Source organism: Amblyraja radiata, chromosome 13 (assembly GCF_010909765.2).
Source record: "Amblyraja radiata isolate CabotCenter1 chromosome 13, sAmbRad1.1.pri, whole genome shotgun sequence".
Classification (NCBI taxonomy): domain Eukaryota; kingdom Metazoa; phylum Chordata; class Chondrichthyes; order Rajiformes; family Rajidae; genus Amblyraja; species Amblyraja radiata.
In genome coordinates this window covers 23,161,701-23,181,746 of record NC_045968.1, presented here as the reverse complement: position 1 = coordinate 23,181,746, position 20,046 = coordinate 23,161,701, and the positions used below count along the sequence as shown (strand labels likewise).

At 46.2% G+C, this 20,046-nt stretch overlaps 1 protein-coding gene across 1 annotated transcript in view; it reads left to right on the top strand.

Annotated features, from left to right (window-relative positions):
- Nucleotides 1-335: 335 nt before the first annotated feature.
- Nucleotides 336-20,046, top strand: part of LOC116980139 (rho guanine nucleotide exchange factor 9-like) — a 38,268-nt gene continuing 18,557 nt past the window's right edge. Inside the window, exons 1-7 of the mRNA XM_033032249.1 lie at nucleotides 336-407; nucleotides 555-800; nucleotides 1,931-2,110; nucleotides 5,868-6,047; nucleotides 8,442-8,543; nucleotides 11,971-12,203; nucleotides 12,814-12,943. Of these exons, the coding sequence (XP_032888140.1) occupies nucleotides 336-407; nucleotides 555-800; nucleotides 1,931-2,110; nucleotides 5,868-6,047; nucleotides 8,442-8,543; nucleotides 11,971-12,203; nucleotides 12,814-12,943 (1,143 nt within the window). The remainder of the gene's footprint in view (nucleotides 408-554; nucleotides 801-1,930; nucleotides 2,111-5,867; nucleotides 6,048-8,441; nucleotides 8,544-11,970; nucleotides 12,204-12,813; nucleotides 12,944-20,046) is intronic.

Below are 20,046 nucleotides of genomic sequence, written 5' to 3'. Positions count from 1 at the left end.
CCAGTTTCTGAAGATACAAGGAACTGCAGGCTGGTTTACAAGAAAAGACACAAAGTGCTGGTGTAACTCAGCGGGTCAAGCAGCATCCCTGGAGAAGAGAGATAGGTTCATGTGGCCATATTCTCCAGAGTTGCTGCCTGACCCATTGAGCTACTCCAGCACGTTGTGTCATTCTTCAATTTCTGAAGAGGTGCCATCCAGGTTCAATGACAGAATGGCATTATGCAATTTAAAGGTGCAGAAAAAGGAGAAATTGAACCAGGAGTGGGCACTCTGAGTCTGAGACAATAAATACAATCAGATCTGATCTTGCGCTTCATCTAAGTTTCTGCCCAATGCCCACAAATTCTGACATCCTGATGTCCAAAAATTCATCAGTTGCAACCTTGAGTATCCACAGTTGTAAGGTGAAGAAGACAAATAGTTTACAATCTCTGAGTTTCATATAATAAGCATAATTCTTAATTGATTTCAGTGGTGCAAACATTATTAATAAATGGGAGTATCATATTGATAAGTGCACACTAAATCCTATTTTATTTTTGTTCTTGTAGTATGGACGAAGTGAAACACCAGATGACCTCAATGATGAATCCATAGAAAACAGCACATTATCAGTGTCAAAATCTGAAACTGTTGACCTGGAACCATTAGTGGAAGTTGAGTCGGAAAATAACATCATAATCACTGAAATGCTCGCATCTCTATCAATATTGGAGGAGGCAGAGGCTCCTGTGTTTGAAAGGCACACAATGCTCCAAATTCCCCACATGATCGCTCAGTTAAGTGGAATTATTGAGGTAAGATGCAGGGTCAAATCAGAAATCACTGTAACATGCACTTGTATGTCAATCTAGGCACTTTGAGTTTCTACAGATATATTGCCAAAAGAAACACATGGAAATCTTCATTCTAAATGTAATATTTCAAAGCTTACAGGGCCACGGATCTGAAACCACCCCGACATTGCAGAGAAAACAATTATATGAACAAAAGCATGTGAATGTTCTCCGGGCTGCCCGTCGACCCGTCCTCGTGGCCTACCTGCGGGCTTGGAGCACCGTTTCCTGGCGGGGACCGCCCAGCACCTCGGCCTCGGCGGCGGCACAGCGTTGGAGCGCTGGAGCGGAGTGGAGCGGAGCGGGCGATGCCTTGCCTGGGTCGCCCCGCTGGAGCGACGCGCTGGAGCTCTGGCGAGCTGGACCGCCGAGAGCAACATCTCCGGGCTGCGGGTCTGCGGAGCGGAGAGGCGGCAGTGCGGAGAGGCGGCAGTGCGGAGAGGCGGCGCCGACTTTATCATCGGGAGCCTGGGAGCTCCAAACTGGCGTAGCCTTGTCGGCTTCGGCAGCCGCGGGCTCCAGCCAGAAAGCGGCCATTCCAGGTGGCTCAGCCGCCGAGAGGACTCTCCCGACGCCGGGGCAAGACCACCCGGTGAGAACGGCCAGAGACATCGGGCCTCCGTAGAGGCAATTGCGGTGGCCTCAATAGGCCTGACTTTGGGGTGAACATGGGGTGGGGACTGGACATTGTGCCTTCCTCCACAGTGCTATCCACTGTGGGGGGATGATTTTTTTGTCTAATTGTAGTCCTGTAGGTCTGTGTCCAAGATGGCTGCCGTGAAGAGAGAGTGGATGCTGGCGCGCTTTGGCTGCCGCTGCTCTCTCTTCACACTGTGTTTTTGATTTTCTGTTTTTGGATTGAATTCTGTTTTTAATTTGTGTCTCTGTGATGTCTTTTTTATCTGTTCTATTCCGATTATATGTTTTTATTCCGATTACTATGTAAGGTGTCCTTGAGATGTCTGAAAGGCGCCCATTAAATAAAATTTATTATTATTATTATTATTATTGAAAATGTTGGACTGAGTTCTAGATAGTGTAATTATGTTTACTCAAGGTATTTAAAGAAGGTTCTACTTATGTTCTTGAAGATGGATTCTCAGGAGGAACAGGAAGCAAATGAGCCCATGGAGACATCGATACCTGAACGTAAGCCACGTCCGATACGAAAAGCACATTTACCAGATATAGAGAATAAAAGAGCAAACGTCATCACAGAGATCATAAACACGGAGAGGGACTATGTCAAAAATCTACGGGATATTCATGAGGTAAGTAGTCTAAAGATACAAAGTGAACTTTGTGGTACTTTTTATTTTAAAGATGTAAGAGCATGGGGAATACAATCAGGAGTGAGCATCATGAGCCAGCTCTGCTTTCAATATGATCACATCTGTTCCTGAACCTTACCTATTTTCCAACCCTCTGTCCACAATGTCGAAGAATTTCAGTCTTGAGAATGAATCAGACTTTAGGTGACCAATTCCAAAGGTTCGCAATCAGCTGAAAAATAAATTAGGGCCTTTAGGTCTGTGAGAGCAACTACTTATCTTCCATGTATTCATTCCCTTTTAAAAGCCATATTTGAATCTGCCTGCACAATCCTGCATTCCAAATATTAGCAGCTGTGTAAAAACCACTTTGTGCATTTTCGACCAGAGCATTTGGTCTGATGCATGGTCTCGACTCGAAATGGTAACTGTCTCTATCCCTCCGTAGATGCTTTCCGACCTGCTGTATTCTTCCAACAGCTTGATTTTTTTCACCCTCAATTCTGCATACATGTTTGTGTTGGTTAAATAATAATATAATCCCCATAATTTGTTTATGCTTTTACATTTATTGACGCTTTCTCTGTGTGCTGCTCCTGTCTACCCTTTCCATTGTTTTTCCCAATATGGATTATCATATTCAATGCCCCTTTCATTTGTAAGTTTAAGTATGTTAAATTTCCCTGTTAAGTCAATAGGCTAAATCAGCAGGAACTCATAGAAAATGCATCCCCGCATTGACTAACTGCACCAAGGCTGCTGCTAGGGGGTTTAATAAATGATCTACATGTACTTAAAAAGGCATAGAGTTCTGGAGTAACTCAACGGATCAGGCAGCATCCCTGGAGAACATGGATAGATGACATTTCGGGTCAAGATCCTTCTTCAGATTGATTGTAGGGGGGAGGGGGGGAAATAACACTAGAGGAGAGGAGGGCAGGAAGAAGTATGGCAAATAATAGGTGAACACAGGCAAGAGGGGAGGGGGAGATTGATAGGCCAATGGTTGAGCAAAAGGCAGAGATGAAGAAAATGGCGTGAGCCAAAAGGGAAGTATGGGGGAAGATAGGGAAGAGGGATGGCTGGGGGATTGTTAGAAATTCTTAGAATTGGAGAATGTTTAGACCATTGGGTTGTAAGCTACCCAAGCGGAATATGACGTGCTGTTCTTCCAGTTTGCATGTGGCCTCATTCTGACAATGGCGGAGGACCAGGACAGAAAGGTCAGTGTGGTAATGGGAGGGGGAATTAAAATGGTTAGCAACCTGGAGATCAGATAGGCGCTTGCAAAAATGTACAAAGAGGGTAGAAGGTTGGCAAGGGGAATCCAAGAGGAAGAGGAAATTTTCGAGACAGGAAAATTCTAACCTTCAAGGTCTGTATTGCTGGCAATATAATACACTGGTGGTCCAGAAAAGATCTGAATGAATGGGATTCTAATGTTGGAAGTTGGCTGGATGGGAGGAATTGTTGCAAATGGAATGGGCAAGACATCGAGTAAATCAGGGAGATTAGCACCTCCCAATTTACTTCACAACATGCTTCTATAATATCAAAGAAAAATGCATCGAGTATGTATGCTTGTGAACTTATGATAAGCTCCTTGCTCCTAAGAACTACACATATTTCACCTTTCACATAGAATTGACCCTTCTTGGTGAATGTGCACAAACTGCATGACTGTATAGCCATGAGCACCTACTGTAAGCAATTTTTTAAGAGCACACTTGATGATGACAACACTTATCATATCATATATCATATCATATCACTCCCCTCCCTCTCCGCCCCCTCCCTCTCCGCCCCCCTCTCCCCCCTCCCTCCCTCTCCCCCTACCTCTCCCCCCCTTCTCTCTCTGCCATCACTCTCTACCCCCCCCCCCCTCCCTCTATAGACGAGCTGCGAGTTGGAGGCTATGCATCAGTAGATAGCGCGATTATGGCGTAAAAGGAGCAAATTAATAATATTAATATATTAACAAGGGGGGTAGTTAGCGTGTATGTGGGGGATGGTTAATGTGTGTGATGCTGCATGCCCCCCCCCCCCTCTCCCTCAACCGCACGTTGGGGGAACAGACCCAACGGGTCTGCACTTGTATCTATTAAAATTGTGTGTGTGTGTGTGTGTTGTTTTGCATTTGAAACGTATCTCCTCGAAAACCAGACGCAACTTTTGCAATTTCGGTAGGGATTTAACTTATGAGTTCAGAAATCCACTCCTTGATCAATTATTTCCCCAGATTTTGAATAAAATTTATCACAAAACTAAATTTTTAAAATTTAAATTGCGCTCACCGGCTGCTGACGTCACAATGCCCACATGCTGACCTATCCAGGCCCACCTGCCCCCAGGCCCCGCCGTCCACCGCTGTGGATTAAAGGCACAGAAATATCGAGACAGTTCTGCAGAACAAAGATTCTACAGCTGAGTTCCGCTATAGCTTCTTTGTTCTACAGATCTCGGAGCAGCGACTCCTGACGCGCTGAATTTCTCCTCATAAGTTCCGCTGACTTCCTCCTCACAGCCGGCGCAGCTCACGAAGCCCCGACCGCCTGCGCGCCCCTCCCATCAAAGATCTTAGCTCTGCTCTAAGATCTTTGCCTCCCATCCCCTGTGTGCTCATTCCAGCTGTGGGTTTTCAGAGAGTCAGAAGCTGGTGCTTCTTTGCTGTGAACGCTCGCTCCTGGGCGAACGCGTCTTGCCTTAGCGGCTTTAAAGGGCTGTTGTCAGCTGGCAGTTATCAACGGCAGTCACGTCAACACGCGCGCTGGCATTTGGCTCTCTGACTCCTCCCTGTTCTGTGTTTCTATGAACGTGCAAGTTCGGCAGATCCGGAGGACAGGCGAGATCCTGGGGAGGTGAAGAGGGGGAGTGGGTGGATTGAGGGAGAGGGGGAAAGGCAGAGGTGAGGAGGGGGATAGTGTGGGAATAGAGGGAGAGGAGTGGGGAATAGATGAACTGCCCCCACCCCTCTCCCTCCCCCTCTCCCCACTCTTCCACCTCTCTCCCCGTACCCCTCTACCCCTTCCTCCACACTCTACCCCCTCTCTCCCCTACCCCATCTCCCTCCTGCCCTCCCTCCTCCCCTACATCCTTCCCTCCACCCCATCTTCTCCCCACCCTCCCCCTCCCTTCCCCCCTCTCAGCCCCCCTCTCTCCCCTCCTCCTCTCCTCCCATCTCTCTCACCCGTCCTCCCCCACCCTCCCTCTCCCTCTCCCTCTTGCCCTTCTGTCTCTGCACCTTTCTCTTTGTCTCTCCCCATTCTCTCTCTGCTCTCACTCTCTACACCTCCCCCCCTCCCTCTCTAGTACCGCCTGCGAGTTGGGGGCTATGCGTCAGTGGATATGGCGGTTATGGGGTAAAAGGAGCAAATTAATAACAATATAATATCAAGGGGGGTAGTTAGCGTGTGTGCAGGGGGGGTAGTTAGTGTGTGTGATGCCGCATGCCACCCCCCGCAACCACACGTTGGGGGAACAGACCTAACGGGTCTGCACTTGCTCTAGTGACGATTATATTCATTTTACTGCTTCCTCCCTCCTCCACTGCCATGCATTTATTTGTCCCATAGGGCCATATCCTTTACTGCACTCCATCTGGATCAATCATCTTCATGGGCTGGCAGTGTGGTTGGAATATTAAGGCGAATATGTTGCATTGAAGCAAACCTGCTATAGTAATTGGATAAAACTTTGTCCCGGCTCAGTATGATAATCATATTAAAAGAATGGTATCCATTTCTCCTATCTACCTCAGGGCTACTACAAACAGTGTCATAAAGCAAAAGACTTGTTCCCTCATGCACGAATGATAACTCTCTTTTCAAACATCGTGGACATTTACAAAATGCACAAGAAATTGCTATCCTGCATGGAGAAGAATTACAACTTAGAACATCCCCACATGAGTGAGTTTGGTGTCTGCTTCATGGAGCAAGTGAGTGCTGATGAACTATACTGATTCTCTTTTGACTGGTATAATACACATAAATCCCACCCACCACAAAGTTGACTGTTGAAATGTTCAAGAATTTTGAAACAGCTTCAACAATATGGACAACGGGAGCATGGCAGAATATGTTGACGTTGTATATCTGAAGTAAAAATAAGAGACTGCCGAAAATACTCTGCTGGACAAAATGTGTAGGAAGAAACTCCAGATGTTGGTTTACACTGAAGATAGACACAAAATCCTGGAGTAACTCAGCGGGTCAGGCAGCATCTCTGGAGAACAGGAGTAGGCGATGTTTCGAATCAGACTGAAGAAGGGTCTCCACCCAAAACATCACCTATTCCTTTTCTCCAGAGATGCTGCCTGACCCGCTGAGTTATTCCAGCATTTAGTGTCTACTAGACTAAGTGGGACCCGTCGGGTCCCAGCTTATCATGGGAGGGCTGGTCCACCAACGCAATATTCCACCTCTCCACCAATTCCAATATCGGTGGCCAATATCGGGAGGGAGGGTGGGGGGGGGGGGGCTTTCTGGAGCGCGAGTATGGGTGTTGTGTGCTGAAGGGACAGGTTTCCAGAGGGCTAGTATGGACATTGTGGGCCGAATAGATTCTTGGGCTGACAGCTCAGTCACTCAAGCCTGGTGTGCTGGCAGCTCACTCACTCAAGGCTGATGGGCTGGCAGTTAACTCACGGCTATTCCTTGAAATGCCACTTCAGGCAGGGTGCAAGGCCACCAAATTCAAGTGCAGTTTGCTACCACTTCAAGCAGGGTGCAAGGCCACCAAATTCGAGTGCAGTTTCATACCATTTCAAGCAGGGTGCAAGTCCGCCAAATTCAAGTGCAGTTTCATACCATTTCAAGCAGGGTGCAAGGTTACCAAATTCAAGTGCAGTTTCATACCATTTCAAGCAGGGTGCAAGGCCAGCAAATTCAAATGCAGTTTCATACCATTTCAAGCAGGGTGGAAGGCCACTAAATACAGAGCGTCGTGAGCGTCGTAACCTCTCCCTCTCCCTCTCCCTCTCCCTCTCCCTCTCCCTCTCCCTCTCCCTCTCCCTCTCCCTCTCCCTCTCCCTCTCCCTCTCCCTCTCCCTCTCCCTCTCCCTCTCCCTCTCCCTCTCCCTCTCCCTCTCCCTCTCCCTCTCCCTCTCCCTCTCCCTCTCCCTCTCCCTCTCCCTCTCCCTCTCCCTCTCCCTCTCCCTCCCCCTTTTGCAGAGAGCCATGCCCACACTTCCAGGTTTTATAGTCCCACCCACCAGAAAGGGCGTGGCCTTCATGCCGTGATTGACAGGAGAGAGAATCCCAACATGTTTTAAACACTAATAACTATTATTTTTCATCGATGGGAAAAATCCTCGGCATCTGATAAGTGGAGGGGGACGTGAGTAAGATGCTCAAAAACCACAGCCATACGTGGTAGCGTTTTTCCTAAAATCAATATAGAGCACAAACAGGAAGTGGTCACGATTAGACTTTTAATGACATAGACAGCAAGGCAACATTTGCATTTTCAAACCAACTTTTTAATTAGGCAAGGCTAGTTGCATTCTCAAACCAACTTTTCAATTAGGCAAGGCAACTTTAGCATTCTCAAACCAACTCTTCAATTAGGCAAGGCAACTTTTGCATTCTCAAACCAACTTTTCAATTAGGCAAGGCAACTTTAGCATTCTCAAACCAACTTTTCAATTATTCAAGGTAACTTTAACATTCTCAAACCAAAAAACACTTTTGCATTTTCAAACCAAAAAACATTTTTGCATTTTCAAACTATATTTTCAAACCACATTAAGGGCACTGACAGGTCAGTAAAACCACTCACAGTTTAGTAGACATGTGTTCAGTGTTATTCACAGCTCAGACTGAGAATTGCAATCTCTCGCTCCCCCATCTTGCAGAGAATTGAGGCACCTCCACAAATCCGGAATTTAGAGTCCCTCCTGAAGGGGCATGGCTTTCAGGAGAGGAGAATCTCAACATATTTTAAACATTAATAAGTCTTTTATTTTTCATCGATGGGAAAAATCCTCTTGTCCTGACCAGCGGAGGGGGACTCTGAGTAAAATGGCCAAAAATCACAGCCGTAAGTGGCAGCGTTTTTTCTAAAATCAATGTACTGTAGCGGCTCCTGCTGGCGCACGCAGGTATCGAACCCGGCGTTCTGAAGTTGCAGTCATGTGACTCAGGAGGGTTGCTGTTTTCGCGCGGGTTTGCTTTCACAACACAGTTGTTTTGCTGACCACCGTTGTGATTAGATGTGTATGCAGAGACCTGTTTGCTAAGGAGTGAGTGTTCAATAAAAAACGTTCAGAAAACGTAGTCGTCGTTTCTGCATCCGCTAAATTGGTGACCCTGACTTGTCTTGCCATCGTTAGACAGAGATCATGCAGGAGGACTACGTCCCCGCAGAATCAGCCGGCATGAGGCAGGGCTCACCAGGCTTCAAGCTGCCTTCATTTTGGCCCGATCAACCTCAGGTGTGGTTCGCCCATGTAGAGGCACAGTTTCATCTGCACAGGATAATAGCGGATGACACGATGTATTTTCACGTGGTGGGAGCTCTACCGCGGGACTGTGCCTCGAGGCTGCTGCCGTATATCAGAGACCCGCCGATGATCGCCAATACAAGGGTTTAAAAGCCCTACTGCTACATACCTTCGGTTTCAGCCATAGAGACAGGGCGGTGAAGATCCTCCACATGGACAGTGTCGGCGATCGGCATCCATCCACCATCATGGCGAAGATGCTGGCCCTGATGGATGAGCATCGTCTGTGTCTGTTGTTCGAGCAGGCTTTCCTGGAACAGATGCCGGACGAAGTCCGCTTAATGCTCGCCTGGGCCGATTTCAGTGATCCCCAGCACGTGGCAGAGAGAGCCGATGAACTATGGACCCACAGATGGCGGGACGTTTGTTCTTTCACTGCCATGGCTAGGGTGCAACAGAGAAGACATCGGGACGAAGGTCAGGATCCGCCCAGCACCGAAGAAGCATCACTGCAGCCAGTGTACAGCCGATGCCGTTGGTGTTTTTACCATCTCCGTTACGGTGTGAAAGCCCGAAGATGTCGAAGCCCCCGCTCGTTTCAGTGAAATGCCTCGGCCGATCGCTCATAGAGGCAAACGCGATCGGCCTGAACGAAGGCCTCTACTTCTGTGATCGCCATTCCGGCCACCGTTTCCTGGTTGACTCCGGTGCAATAGCCAGCATCCTGCCACCGACCGCTTGAGATACCTGTGTCGGTAAGGTAGGACCCGTCCTCTTGGCCGTTAATGGGAGCGACATTCGAACTTACGGCCTTGACTTAAATTTTGACTCCCACCCATATAGATGAAAGTTCACTGTTGCTGACGTCGACCAGCTGATATTGGGGGCCGACTTCTTTTGCACGTTCTCCCTGTGGTGTGGTATGGCACAGCTGTACGGCGCGATGCTGCACCAGACCACCGTGTATCATCTGGCATCAAATGGGTTAGTCGAGCGGTTTCACAGACACCTTAATCGGCGTTGAAGGCCCGTCTCACCGGCCCCGATTGGGTTGGCCAGTTGCCCTCGGTTCTCCTAGGCATCAGAACTACCCCTAAGGAAGACCTCAATGCCTCCTCAGCCGAGCTTGTTTATGGCTCGTTGTGGGTACTTGGGGATTTTCTGCCCGCCACCCGTGATCAGGAGGTTTCGGCTTCAGCGGTGCTAGCTGACATTCGTGAGCAGGCACGCACGTTGGTCACGGTCCCCACCTCCCGACATCGGTCGTCCGCGGTGCATCTGCCTACTATGTTACGGGATTGTGCTTATGTTTTCCTTCATTGGGATGCTCACCGCTCGCTGTTACAGCGGGTGTACGAAGGGCCGTACAAGGTGTTAGAGACTGGTACCTCGACATTCACTTTGCACATGGGTGGCAGGGAGGAGTTCATTTCCGTCAGCTGCCTTAAACCAGCCTACGTCGACGAGGAGAGCCCGGTAGCTGTGGCCACTCTGCGGCGTACAGGGCGTCACTCGGCTGTTTTCCTGCCCTCTGCACCTGTTACCCCCGGTTATGTTTCACTGGTCCCCTTTATTACACCTGTCCCTCATTCGCGTTTGTCGCGTCCCTCTGGTTCTGTTTTGCCGGCCCCGAATGTTATGCTCACCCCGCGACCTTGGACTACGCATTCCGGTCGAACCATCCAGTTACCCGTGCATTTTCGTACCGCAGATTCTGGGGGGTGGCACATGTAGCGGTGGCTGCTGGCGCACGCAGGTATCAAACCCGGCGTTTGGAAGCCGCGGTCATGTGACTCAGGAGGGGCTGCTGTTTTCGCGTGGTTTCGCTTTCGCGCCACAGTTGTTTTGCTGACCACGACTGTGAGTGTGAGATGTGATCAGATGTGTATGCAGAGACCTGTTTGCTAAGGAGCGAGTGTTCAATAAAAACCGTTCAGAAAACTTAGTCGTCATTTCTGCATCCGCTAAAATACAGTGCAACAGGAAGTGGTTAAGATGAGACTTTTAGTAATATAGATACTCAGGACTGATATCTGTACAGATCCCTCCCAGGTCAGGAACATTTGGCTTATGGGCAGCCTGTACATATGAACGAGCATTTTGAAGACCGGCGGGATGAATGGGAATGGATTTATCGGCTGCTGTGAGTCTGCAGGCATCATCTGCCAACTGCTGATGGGGAGCTTCTGTGTGTCTTCTCCTCCCTTTCTTAAACAAAACTCTGTGATAACTTGGGGACATTTTGTGCCAAGTTGTATGTTAAAACTGAGGATGTGGGAGTTGTGAGGAGGTTAGGGATGTGATAATGCTAATCTGTAATAAAATGGAAGCCAAGAAAGATTTGATGGCAAACATGTTGATAATACTTCACATCAATCTGTAAACTTCTGGACTCAACTTTGTTCAACATTTCACATAACACCTCTTTGTCTCACTTTTTAATTGCCAGTACTGGTGATGCTTTCTGCTACATGTATCTATTTATTCTTGATTTGTTACTGCTTGCTCCATCATTTCTATTGTCATTTAATCTCTCGGCATTCTTTCCCCTGCATACGATTATATTTACTTGAAGTAATAATACATCTGTATGATTGTCCAGATTTTACCATGGATCGTCTACCTGAAGCATTAACTTTTTTTTCTGCCTGTTATTTTCAAATAAATCTGAGCAATATGTTTATTCTGCAATTTAAAAGGTAGTGTTAACCTTCACTGGAATATTAAGTTCAGCATGAAGCTAAGAGCTACATCAACTGTTTCCTCAGTTTGTGAGCCCAGTCAAGTACATCTGCAGGATCTCAAATCCCACAAACCATGATATAGCTAAATAGCCTAGAAATGGAATTGTGCCAGATCTGTGTGGGGATGGTTAATGAACAGACACAAACTGCTGTGGGTCTGCAGACATAATCTGCACCCGCCCCCCCTCCCCCCCCCCCCCAAACCAGGCTCTGAATTTTCTTTCTAAAGCCCCACATCCTTAAAATCCATTGTGTTTCTCTAAACAATATCCAGTCACCTTTCCAGAAATGTAAACTGTTATTTTAATCCCCTGTCAGTATATAATGAACACTCTGTCACTGATAGTCTGTGCTGTTATCAGGCAACTGAATCATCCTACCACATCCAGAGAGAAATCCTGAACTACTATCTACCTCATTGGACTATCCTTGATCAGACTTTGCTGACTTTACCTTGCACTAAACATAATTCCCTTATGTATCTATACACTGTAAATGGCTCGATTTTAATCATGTATTGTCTTTCTGCTGACTGGATAGCGCATAACCAAGGTTTTTCACAGTACCTCGGTACACGTGACAATAAATTAAACTACTGTACTGAGCAGCTCTGCTCACCTATGTTTCATCTAGGTTTCACCTACTGACTGTTCTCTCTTTTTTTCTATTCACAGATGCCAAGTTTTATGATGTATGCTGAATACTGCAAAAATCACTTAGATGCTCTTGAGGAATGGTCCAAACTGATAATGGTGGAAAAATATACTTACTTTTTTGAGGTCTGTCGAATGCATCAACAGATGATCAACCTCCAACTAGATGGGTTTCTGATTATGCCGGTGCAAAAGATTTGTAAATATCCATTACTGCTGAAGGAGCTACTGACAACCACCTTACCTTCCCACCCGTAAGTGTTAAACCTGACGCCCATTGACTTCAGTTGGCATGTATAAAAATAGGATGGATCCATGTAACAGCAATTTTATGAACAGTATATGAATAATTGTCAATATATGAATAAGTGGAATGTAGAAATTTGTTATCCAAAATAGTTTCCTTAATTACTTTGTTCATCATGGCAACTAAATCTGCTAAACAATATTTTCCCTAAGACCTGCCCTGCTGTTCAGTATAATCATAGCCAATCTATCTAGTCCTCATCTCCTTCTCTAGACCAAAGGGTGTGTTGAGACCAGGGGTGGATTTGGCATTCAAACCCCAACCGTTCAAATATTCTTTGAGTCCATTTAAGCACTCAAGTAAAACTGTGACATAAAAAAGTAGCAGCAAGGTGACCAATAAACTACTGGACGGTTAAATAAAGTGATAGGTTTATTTAAACCTATCCCTCGGGTCCTTAAGGGAACAAAATTACCCATTCTTATCGATCTGGTCCATATGTGACTCAAGACCCATTAAATTGGATCCTATGAATGATATCTGCATCTTGCCCCTTGCGGTAATTTTACTGTAATAGTGGACAGTGTGGTGATAAGTTCTCTTCTTTATTCACTGAGGGATATCAAGAATGTGGAAGCATCCGTAATTGCCATTAGGAAAGTTCTCGATGCGATTAATACTGAGAAAGCAAAGGACGAGGAGGAAGATAAATTATCATCGTTTCAGCGGACGGTTTCAAATTGGCTGGTAAAGAATGGGAAATTCAACCCCATTTTGCTATACTTGTTCTTTAGCCTTCAGTATGTTAAGATGAGATCTAGATATTTTAAGCATATAAACTGGATTGGACATTTAGACGCACTAAAATATCATTGCACCAGTTCAATTCCCCCTGAAAGAATTGCTAAATTGGGTGGAAAGAACATCTATCTTCTATACTATTACTAAAACTTTCATCTTGACCACTTTTGGTCTACGTTGTAAATAAATTTGCGCAAAAATGCTACCCTGTATCGCTATGATTTTTTCGCCATCTTACTCCTATGCTCCAAGCGCCCCAAGTTTTGTTCCAATCGGTGAAATAATAGAAAAGTTATGAAGGTTTAAAAAATCGTGACATCAGCAGATTGGTCTTCTCATCTGTCAGTCACCATGAAGGTAACGCACCTTTCAGGGGCCAGGAGAATAAAACCCCGGAGGCCGGTCGTGAGTCAGACAGCCCAGAAGCCGTGAGCGAGAGTTGAGTCCAGAACTGTGAGTCTACGCTGTGCTGACTGAACTGTGATTCAACGCCATGCTTTGTGAACTGTGAGTCTACGCCGTGCTGAGTGAACTGTGAGTCTGCGCCATGCTGAGTGAACTGTGAGTCTACGCTGTGCTGAGTGAACTGTGAGCCCACCAGCTATGGCTGAGTCCAGAGGTCGCGCTCATTCCAGAGTTCCGCTCAGTCCAGAGGTCGTACTCATTCCAGAAGTAGGGCGTGAGTAGATTCAAGATAGTTTTACTGTCATATATGTCCCGGATGTGTGAGTGAGATGGATGGTGTGTGTGTGGGTGTGAGATGGAGGGTGTGTGTGTGTGTATCTGTGTGAGAGAGTGCGTGTGTGAGATGGAGGGTGTGTGTGTGTGTGGGTGTGGGTGTGAGTGTGTGTGTGATGGAGGGTGTGTGTGTGTGATAGAGATGAAGGATGTGTGTGTGATGGAGGGTGTGTGTGTGTGTGGGTGTGAGTGTGTGTGTGTGATCGAGGGTGTGTGTGTGGGTGTGATTGTGTGTGTGTGATGGAGGGTGTGTGTGTGTGAGAGAGATGGAGGGTGTGTGTTTGTGTGTGATGGAGGGTGTGTGTGTGTGTATGTGCGTGGGTGTGAGTGTGTGTGTAATGCAGGGTGTGTGTGTGTGTATGTGCGTGGGTGTGAGTGTGTGTGTGATGCAGGGTGTGTGTGTGTGTGAGAGAGATGGAGGGTGTGTGTGAGATGGAGGGTGTGTGTGTGTGAGATGGAGGGTGTGTGTGTGAGAGATGGAGGGTGTGTGTGTGTGAGTGAGAGAGATGGAGGGTGTGTGTGTGTGAGATGGAGGCTGTGTGTGTGAGATGGAGGGTGTGTGTGTGTGAGAGAGAGAGATGGAGGGTGTGTGTGTGTGAGATGGAGGCTGTGTGTGTGAGATGGAGGCTGTGTGTGTGAGATGGAGGCTGTGTGTGTGAGATGGAGGGTGTGTGTGTGATATGGAGGGTGTGTGTGTGTGTGTGATGGAGCATGTGTGTGTGATGGAGAGTGTGTGTGTGTGTGATGGAGGGTGTGTGTCTGTGTGTGAGCCCACCAGCCATGAGTGACTGAACTGTAAGCCCACCAGCCATGAGTAAGTGAACTGCGAGCCCACCAGCCGTGAGTGAGTGAACTGCGAGCCCACCAGCCATGAGTGAGTGAACTGCGAGCCCATCAGCTGTGAGTGTGTGAACTGCAAGCCCACCAACTGTGAGTGACTGAATTGCGAGCCCACCAGCCATGAGTGACTGAACTGCGAGCCTACTAACCTTGTGTGACTGAACTGCGAGCCCACCAGCCATGACTGACTGAACTGTGAGTCCACTATCCGTGACTGACTGAACTGTGAGTCCACCAGCCGTGACTGACTGAACTGTGAATCCACCAGCCGTAACTGACTGAACTGTGATCCCAAGAATCCATTTGGCCCACAATGTCCATACTAGCCCTCTGGAAACCAGTCCCTTCTGCCCACAACACCCATACTGGCACTCCAGAAAGCTTCCCCCCCCCCCCTCACACTGGCCACCAAATGCAGAGGTGGAATAATGCATGGGGCGCCAGCTCTCCCATGTGAGAATGAGACCCAATGGGTCCCACTTACTCTAGTATATTATTAAAACTCTCATCTTATTTGTTTCTATGTCTGTGATTCTGTGTGTCTGTCTGTGTGTGTCTGTGTGGATGTGATGAGTGTGCTCCTGAAATTACACCAAAACAATACATGATAGCGCTACAATTTTTGGACCATCGTATTCACCATTATCCTGTGGTGTGGAGTATCAATGTTTTGTTCAATTAGATTATACATTTTACAAGTTATTCATATTTTAAACATTGCAAAATCCAGTTTGGAAAAATTACGAAATTGCAGTGGCAGTTTGCAATGGGATCTCATTTACATAAACTGCCTGTCAACAGTGCTCCACCCCACAATTACATCACAATGGGATTTCATTTACATTAAAAAAAAACAGCAGCCTGCACCTCATAATGACGGGTAGGGAGTGAGTGAATGAGCGTAGGGAATGGGGGAGGAGAGGAGGAGAGGTGAAAGAGGAGGGAGGGTGAAGAAGAGGGGGACGGATTGCTGGGGGATGAGGGAAAATGACCCGCACCTGCGTAGTTGGGGGTTATGGGTGAGTAGTGGAATATTGCGTTGGGGGAACGGATTACGTTGGGGGAACGGGAGAGTGGTGGAATATTGCGTTGGGGGGAACGGGGCCCAACGGGGCCCAACGGGTCCCACTTGGTCAAGTAGAACATAAAACAGAATGGTGCAACATGGGAACAGGCCCTTTGGTACCAGAATTCGGTCCCACAATTTCTGTGCCAAAAATGATGCCTACTTAAACTACTCCCTTCGGCCTGTATGTACTCCATATTCCCCCATTCCCTGTATATTCATGTGTCTATCTAAACACATTTAAATGCTGCAACTAACCCAAGTAGTACGTTTTGGTACCCATCACTCTCTGTGTAAAAAACTTGACCCACACATCACTTTCAAACTCTACTGCACCCTCTCCAAAGCCTTCTCGTCCTTTTTTATAATGGGGTGACCAGAACTGTGCATAATTCTCCAAATGCCTTCTAACCGAAGTACTATAACTATATCAATGACATCCAGATTTTTAAACTTAATGTCCTGAACAATGAAGGCAAGCATACCAAATGCCTTCTTTACCACTTTATCTAAGTGTATTGCTAGTTTCAGGGAGTTATGGACTTGGACCCCAAGATTCTTCTCTACATCAATCTGTGGCAGGTCCTGTATTAACAGCATACTCTCCCCTTGAATTTGACACTCCAAAGTGCAACATCCCACATGTGTCCGAATTAAACTCTATCTGCCATTTCTCCATCTTATCCCACAACTGATCTATATCCTGCTCTCTCATTTGACAGCCTTCTTCACTGTCCACAAATTCCACTAAGTATTGTGTTGTCTGCAAACTACTAGCCATCCATCTAATTTTTCCACCAAAAAGATTTTTTGAAAGCATGTTCTTCATATTACCTACAGGTGAGTACAGTAGTTGCTGCTTCCAATGCAAGCTATTTGCATTTATTCCCAATGGGGCTAATTGCAGCTAACAACTGCTGCATTAGTGCCACAGTTATCTTAGTGAAGGTTATCAACCCTTAAAGGACCACTGCACATGGCATCCGTAGAGAGCTGCCTCACATGTCGCCATGGAAATGAGGGAGAATAGTAAGATTAAATGAGAACTTACCAGTTTGAAGTTTGTTCTGTATTTTATGAGGAGTTACGATGAGGGATTACGTGAAGAGCCGGCTCAGCACGCATGCGCGGCATACTTCAAAGCAGCGGTGTGGAATCACAGATAGACAGTTATTGAAATAAACATAGTAAAGAAAAGGAGACATCAGTTATCAGTTTGACCCATATTATTGAGGGTGGGAGCGGAGGGCACGTAATCCCTCATCGTAACTCCTCATAAAATACAGATCAAACTTCAAACTGGTAAGCTCGTTTAATCTTACTATTTTACTTCGGAGTCACGTGAGTGACTACGTGAAGATTTTAAAGCTCTGTGATTTCAAACCGTGTAACAGTTATTACTTCACTCACTGCCGAAGTCCTTGAGGGAGGAAGTGTGTTATCGTAATCAACCAATGAATCTGTTTGTAGAAAAACACAATGGTATTTTTTAACAATAACAACAAAGAAATTAAATTGCTCCCCTGGGCTTAAATTAAATATTTGCAGTCTGTAAAAAAAATTCTGCAAATAAAGCAGGTTTTGCCAACGGCTTATTATAAAAAGTTCTGAACGTTCTTTCTCCCGACCATCCTGCTGTAGCCAGGATGTGGTCTATAGGCACGTCCATTCTTTTGGCCGTCGACGTGGATGCTGCCCTGGTGGAGTGAGATTTGTACACGTTAGTGTTTGTCCCAGCAGCTTTTAGCACCTGCTTGAGCCATCTCGAAATGGTTTAGCTCGTTTGGTTTGGCTCGTCATAAGGTTTTTTATGACTGACCCATAAGGCTTTTTCACTCCCTTGAATATTTTTGGTTGTGTCTATGTAGGACAGTAGGTGGGTCATGGCCCATAACCGTGGTTCTGGCGGGTAAGCCCGGAATTCCACGACTGGATTAGGTGTTCCTGGTCTGCTCTGTTTGATCAGTCCCTGGATAATGACAGAGATCTGGTCTGGAGCTGTGAGCATGCTGTCCAGTCGCAATAGGTGTAGTGACTGGACCCTCTGTGCAGATACAAGTGCCATCAACATGAGTGTTTTGAGCATAGATTGTTCCAGGTTGAGGGATCTGGCTGGTGGCCATCCCCTGAGGTGTCAGGACCACACTGACATCCCATTTATGGGTGTACCTTGGTCTAGGGGGTTAGAGTTGTAAATACCCTTCATTAGTTTGACCACCAGCGGGTGGGACCCCATGGCCTGTTGTCCTGGAGCTGGTTTTAAATAGACAGACAGGGCACTTCTAGCTGTGTTGATGGCACTGTAGCTGAGTCCTTCATCGTGGTGAAGGTTCGCCAGGAATTCCAGTACGTTGGTAACTGTAGCGGTTGAGTAGGTGGTCCCTGTATCCAAGCAGTACTTCTCCCATTTTTTGATGCTGGACAAGTACTGTTTTTTAGTGGATGTTCGGAGGGATGCTGACATGGTGTTGACGGTTTGTTCTGATAATCCCAGTCCCAGAAGTGGTCTGTTCAGAATCTGCAACCCAGCAGTTTGATTTTTTCATGACACGGGTGGCTTATGCCTGACACTGGGTGTGTTAATAACTCTGGGTCACTAGGGAATACCATCGGAGTTTCAACAACCATGTCATGGAGTATTGGGAACCATGGCTGCATAGGCCAGTCGGGTACTATCAAAATACCTGAAGCAGAGTCCATTCGTATTTTGCGTAGTACCCGACTGATGAGGCAGAAGGGAGGAAATGCATAGAAGAAGAAATTTCCCCAATCCAGCGCGAACGCATCTACCGCTGCTGTCTCAGGGTCTGGTTCCCAAGCAACATGCATAGGTACCTGGTGATTTAGCCTTGATGCAAATAAATCGATATCTGGCGTGCCATATTGCTTGATAACTTTTGCAAATATTTTGGGGTTTAACATCCATTCGATGTTGTCATTAAATTTACGTGACCTGGTGTCTGCCACTGTATTTAGCTTACCTGGCAGGTAAGTTGCTGATAGCCAAATATGTCTTTCGACACACCATTGCCAAATTGTGTTGACCAACTTGTCGCATGATAACGATTTTATGCCGCCCATATGGTTAATGTAGGCCACTACCGTAGTATTATCTATTTGTAACCGTACATGCAAGTGATGCATATTTGATGCATATGCTTTTAATCCATAAAAGGCACCCAACATCTCTAGATAATTCATCTCCAGTGTAAGTAGTAATGATGACTCTGGGTTAGTCCATCTACCACCTGTGCTGGATATGGAGTTAGTTGCTCCCCAGCCTTGAGCACTGGCATCTGTTTGGATAACTAACGTAGGGTTAGTGATGATAATAGGGCTGAAACTATGCCAAATGTTTTTTGCCCACCACTGTAGTTCTGATATTGCTTCAGTGGGTAACTTCATGACACGATCATAATGACCTGCATGTCGTTTTAGTGCCTGTACCTTTGCTCTTTGTAAGTTTTGATAGTGCAAAGGTCCGAATTGTGTAGGCGGAAATGCTGCTACCATTTTCCCAATTACTCTTGCTACTTGTCGAATAGTTGGTCGTTCGTTGACCATTAAATTGTTGCATGATTGTGCCAATTCAACTGTTTTGTCTCTTGGCAATGTTACAGTCATGTGGACTGAATTAATTGTGAAGCCCAAGTAGTCCATGGTTGTGGATGGCTTCAACTTAGATTTATCTGGATGTAAGACAAATCCCAGGGTTTCAAACAACTGTTTGGTAGCTGATACAGCTGACATAGTCAATTCCATGGTCTTGCCTACTATTAAGATATCATCATGATATGCCATGACAATATGTTTTTGTCTTCTTAATATTGCCAGAGCTGGTTTTAGTATCTTGGTGAATAATCTTGGGGCTGATGTTAAGCCATTGGGTAACACTTTAAACTGCCATAGCTGCCCAATCCAGGTAAATTTCAGGTATCTGCGATGATCCTTGTGAATGGGTACTGAATAGTAAGCATCTTTAAGATCAATGCTTGCCATGAAGTATCCCTTGGAAATTAGTTGTTTGGCAGTAACAAACGTTTCCATTTTGAAATGTATATACTTAACAAACATATTTAGTGAAGTTAAGTCAATGATGATGCGACATCCACCATCTTTTTTGGTTTTAATGAATATATTTGATACGAATTCCAAGGGTTCATGTTTTGTTTTTTCAATGATACCCTTTGTAATTAGTCTCACCAGTTCAGCTTGTCCCTCTCGTTTTTCTTTAACTGAGAGGGAAAATACCCTCTGGGGTGAATGTTGAACTGGTGGCAATTTTTCTAGTATGAATGGTATTTTGTATCCACTAATGCCATTGAGTATATACTGATCACTCGTGATAGACTCCCATGCTTCTTTAAATAGGTGTAATCTCCCCCTTGTTAGTATTAAGCCCCTA